Source organism: Salvia splendens, chromosome 3 (genome assembly GCF_004379255.2).
Source record: "Salvia splendens isolate huo1 chromosome 3, SspV2, whole genome shotgun sequence".
NCBI lineage: Eukaryota > Viridiplantae > Streptophyta > Magnoliopsida > Lamiales > Lamiaceae > Salvia > Salvia splendens.
Genome location: NC_056034.1, coordinates 41,380,715 through 41,386,117, shown reverse-complemented (window position 1 = coordinate 41,386,117; position 5,403 = coordinate 41,380,715). Strand labels below are relative to the sequence as shown.

General features: G+C 35.9%; 1 protein-coding gene across 1 annotated transcript; it reads left to right on the top strand.

Annotated features, from left to right (window-relative positions):
• The first annotated feature begins 341 nt into the window (after positions 1 to 341).
• Positions 342 to 4,004, top strand: LOC121793875 (putative late blight resistance protein homolog R1B-16). Its single transcript, XM_042191900.1, has 3 exons — positions 342 to 3,131; positions 3,326 to 3,382; positions 3,835 to 4,004. Exons 1-2 carry the CDS (start codon positions 443 to 445, stop codon positions 3,340 to 3,342), a joined length of 2,706 nt encoding a protein of 901 aa, XP_042047834.1. The 5' UTR covers positions 342 to 442; the 3' UTR covers positions 3,343 to 3,382; positions 3,835 to 4,004.
• The last annotated feature ends 1,399 nt before the right edge of the window (positions 4,005 to 5,403 follow it).

The window sequence follows — 5,403 nt, the reverse complement described above, 5'->3', positions numbered from 1 at the left end:
ATGGATATTTCCAATGGAGGTCCCAAATTTTTTAAAGACCAACTATGCTTCCAGTCCATCAAAACAAGTAGTACTATAATCTTACTGCACTTAACGCAATAAATGTATTTCTACGAAGTTGAATAAAATTATAAACCTTGAAAGCTTCTTTGAAGAACATATATAATTGATTCCCCTCGTAAAAATAATGCAAATTCGAGATAGATCTAAGACATATTATTGCCCATGGTCAACAAAACTGATCTGGGGAATAGCCAACTAACCAATATATAACCAATATATTAACAAATATAAAATTTGTATTATTTGCTCGAGGTCAACACTGAGCTGGCTGCTAGAAATTTAAATTGTTAAACAAGTTAATTGCAGCTTTGATGCCTAGTTTATTTGCAACAAGCTTTCTTCGTTGCTGTGTTTTGCTTGTGAGAAAGAGATCTGAAAAATGGCATACAATCTTCAATCACTCATCACCATCATCCAACGAATCCTTAATCCTGAAGAATCACTTTGGATTGTTGAGGGCAACACACCACAACTCCAATCCCTTCTCCAAAAAGCTGAATCTCTGTTTCACATTCTTGAAAAGTCTTCCCTCACCAATATACCAATTAATTTGGAGAGCCGAATCATAGATGTTTCATATAAAGCTGAAGATATTATTGAATCAAACATGGTTCGTCAAATGCTTTCCACCCCTCAAGGCTCAAGGCTTACTTTCTTCACTCCAAATCTACACAGAGTAATACAACTACTTGATTTTGCAACGGAAAAAGTTGTGAAGCATGTGGAGGGCAAGGCACACTCAACTGGCCTTTCATCTTCGCATGATCTATCACCACATGTGCAGCAAACAATGCAACAACTTCAATCTGTTAAGCTTGAGGAGGTGGACGAAATTAAGATGCCGGTTGCTGTACCTTTGTCGAGCTCCAAGAACAATTTGGTTGGAGTTGATGCAGATATGCTGCAGTTGAAGGATCGACTTACAAATATGCAGACCAAGCTGGAGATCATCCCTATTACTGGGATGGGTGGCATTGGTAAGTCCACTCTTGCTCGAAATCTTTATGATGATCCACTCATTATTTCCCACTTTTATTATCGTGGTTGGGCTGCAATTTCACAACTTCACAATATGCGAGATATTCTATTAAGTCTTCTTCGTCGCCCAAATGAAAAGATTGATGATGAACTAAATGGATGTAATGAAGATGAGTTGAAAGATATACTGTATAAGAGGTTGTTTGGGCGCAAATACATGATTGTGTTAGATGATATATGGAGCACCAAGTTCTGGGATGAGATAAGGATGTATCTCCCAAACAACAATAACGGGAGTCGAGTTGTGATCACCACCAGGGAATCTAATGTAGCCCAATATGTTGTAAACTCCAAGAGTTTGCATCATAACCTGCAATTGCTTAACAAGGCTGCAAGTTGGGATCTACTTCGCCAAACTGTATTTGGAGAAGAGGATTGCCCTCTTGAATTACAAGGGATAGGAACTATGATTGCGACTGAGTGCGAAGGGCTTCCTCTTGCCATTCACGTGATCGGAGGGCTATTGTCAAAGGTTGAAAGATCAAAAGATGTGTGGGAGCAGATTTCAACAGATGTAAAAGCTTCTATAGTTAAATCAGATGAGCGGTTCTCCAATATACTCTCCTTGAGTTATAACAACTTACCCATTTACTTGAAACCATGTTTATTATATATGGGAGCTTTTCCAGAAGATAACGAGATTAAGGGATCTAGACTTATAAGCCTATGGATAGCGGAGGGATTTGTGAAATCTAATGGTGATAAGAGTTTGGAGGAAGAGGCTAAGGATTATTTAAAACTTCTCGTGGAGAGGAATCTACTTTTGGTTACACGAAAAAAGTCCAATTGGAAAGCAATGAGTTACTCTATCCATGATCTTTTGAGGGATTTATGTATAAGGAAAGCTAATGAGGAGAAGTTTTCACACGTTAAGGATTCGATGCGGCGTGTAAGTGTTGAGTCATCATGTGAAATGGATGATGTGTGTGCTTCACCACAATTAATGTCACTTGCCCGATCTTTTATATGCACTAGTGATAAGATTAATATATCTCCTGTTTTTGGCATATTAAGATTAGTTAGGGCACTAGATGTAATGGGTATGTTATTGGAGAAGTTCCCAAAAGAAATTTTACAACTTGTGAACTTACGCTACTTAGCTATCAACTGCTCTTCTGGTTTACCTGATGAAATATCAAGATTGCACAATCTGCATACCTTGATTTGTCCACACTTTATGCCCTATGTGCCATCTGAATTATGGGAGATGTATGAGCTAAGACATATTAGGTTTAAAAGGACAATAATGAAATTCGGGAAGATAAAATTTGATCTCAAGAAGCTGCAGACTCTTAGCACTATGTGGATAACTCCTAAGCTGATTAGTAGTGGCTGTTTTGAAGGAATTCCAAATATCATAAAGATGGGAATCTATTATGAAGACTCACCAAACATTGAAGTTGATCTTAGCCATCTTCACAAGCTCGAAATATTGCATTGCGAATCTAAATTGGATAAAGATGGTAGCCGTTTTCTGCACAAACTCAGATTTCCATCTAATCTTAGAAAGTTAACTCTTCGTGGATGTGTAGTATTCAGGAGTTTGTGTGCAACTCTGTGTACACTACCGAATCTGGAAGTGCTGAGAATAGTGGAATGTGTATTTGAAAGAGAGGAAGAGAAAGAGGCAGAGGAAGAGGAAGAAGAGGAAGAGGCAGAGGAAGAGGAAGAAGAGGAGGCAGAGAAAGAGGAAGAAGAAGAGGCAGAGGCAAAGGCAGAGGAAGAGGAAGAGTGGGAGGCGACAGGAGGTGAATTCCGCTCACTGCTGTTCCTACAGTTAGAATCCTTAAATCTGGTGCACTGGAAAGCCGATGAGACCAACTTCCCTAAACTCCAGAGGCTGTTTGTAGCCCGCTGCCATAAGCTAGAGGAAATCCCTAACGCCATGGGAGATATCCCAACTCTCCAAGAAATTGGTATTTATGAATGCGGCGCTTCTATAGTGGCCTCGGCTCAACAAATTCTAAAGGTGCAGCGAGAAGAGTACGACAACTTCGACCTCAAATTGTATATACGTTGGAACCCAAAAGGTAAATATACATGCTCCAGTTATTACTATATTATTTGTTCCATAATACTTTTCGCCCTTACATAGTTGGTATATTTATTTATTTTTTATTACAACTTGTGATTTAAGTATGTCGTTTGTACGGTGTAACGATTTGAATATTTTCAACCAAACGCAAGAATCACTCTTGATTTGTGTTAAAATCTCTTAAATTAGGTCCCACATCGACTTGAGGATCACATATAAAAGTGGATAACTCTCTCCCTTATGACGGTGAGCGACTCATTTCTAATATGTTATCGATGATGGATTTTATAATCTATTTATCTCTTGTTTTTCCTACTCACACTATGAAAGTCCGATGTGCCATTCTGGCCAGGGACATGTTAAAATCTCTTAAATTTTGTCAATCTATGTGGTCCATTTCAAATAGTTTGAACTGAATGTATGTAGTGTAATAAAAAGGTGTATAGATTTATTTTTGATAGACTTGTCTAGCTATGTATTACTATGTAGTTTTTCCTTAATCTGATTGCAAACTGCCCGTGTTTTTCAGTTTCTGCCATTGTTACATTGCTTGCAATATGCTCCTAAACATCTCCTGATCCCTGCCAATGTTTCTTGCTTCTTACTAGTACTATTTTCAGCTTGTGTTATAATTTTGTGGGTGATTTTTCATCTTGTGTCAGAAAGCTTGAATAAATGCAAAAATTGAATTGATTTAGGTTGTATTGCTGCAAGTTTTGCTGGTGTTTGTGAGCGAGAAAGAGATCAGAGAGAGAAGATGCAAAGGGTAGCTATTTGTGGGATTTTAGTTGTACCTCTCATTCCAGAACTATTTTTCGGATTTTAGTTGCTGATGGTTTCTGTTTTTGACATTGGTCTGTTCTTTCTTTGGTTATGAGGAAATAGATATTCTAACATCCATTGATCAAGTACGTGCTAATTACCACAAGTCTGCAAAGTAAAACAATTGAGATTTAGAAACATATAAGCATATTATAAAATCAATAATGAAATCTTACAACTGTTAGAAGAAATATTAGAAGAAACATGTTAAATAAAATATAAGTTCACATACTGATTTAACCAAGTGCAATCACAAACCAGAAATTCCTTGAGCGCTTGGTGCATCAATTTACGATTTGCATGTCACCAATGCAGTACAGGTGTGGGATCTATTGACAGAAGTGTTGTGTCAAACACAATAGAGGTTGTTGTAAACAGTTTTCCAGTGACAAATACATGACCAACCACAATAGTGAAAAATATGTGGGATCTTTAAAAAATAGGAACTATTTTCATTTTGGTGAGTATCTTAAAATTAAATATTTTTTATTTTGGAAATTTTTACAATGAGAGGGAACCCTTTTTCCACTAATATGCTCCGATCACTTTTTCTTTCATTTTATTTTTTAATTTACCAATTATGCATTAATGCATATATTATTTCAAAAGTTTAAAGACAGAGATGGTATAATTTTTACCTATTTTTGTGTGTGTAGTAGGTGACCAACGACAAGGGAAATACATGCAATTGCTATTTGTAGGGGTTGGGTTGTATGATGAGTTAATCTTCAATTATACTCACACCGTCTTTTAAAAATAGAAAGTGGAAGATGCTGATTTTAATAATGAAATTGCTAAAGTATGAGGAAAAAAAGAGAGAAAAGTAATTAAAGTTGTGTTATTGTATAGTAGAACTTATCCTTTTTATGGGTCAATGAATTTAAATTTAAAAGTTGCGTCACATAGTATTTGAATCCGAGACCTTTGGTCTCAGTTGTGTACAATGTGGATAAATTTAGTGCCGTATTTAGGTATATTTTCCCAGCCCTAGTCTTAGTTGTGTACAATGTGGTGAAAAGGTTTCCAAAAATAAAGAATGAACTTATTTTATGGGACCATAAAACAAAGGAAAACTATTTTTTGATATTAAAATTATGGGTCACTATAGTTTATGTCCCGAATTTTAGGGTGAATTGTGTAGAAATAAAATGGTCAAATGCAAGTAGAACGTAGTTAGTATTTTTAGAAAGACTTTTCGATTCATACGACGTTTTCAAACTATCATATCTTATATTACGACTAATGTGCAATCCTAATCAGCTCAAAAATATAAAATTCTCAAATTGTAATCCAGCCATTAGTTACTAGACACATATATTTATATAAAAAAAATTGGTAAGTCAAAAAAGTAAAATAAATTTGCTTTTTTAAAGTGAGTGGACAAATTTTGTGAATTGGGCGGATGTAAAATACTTACTAATTGAAACAGAAAAGGGCGGATGAAA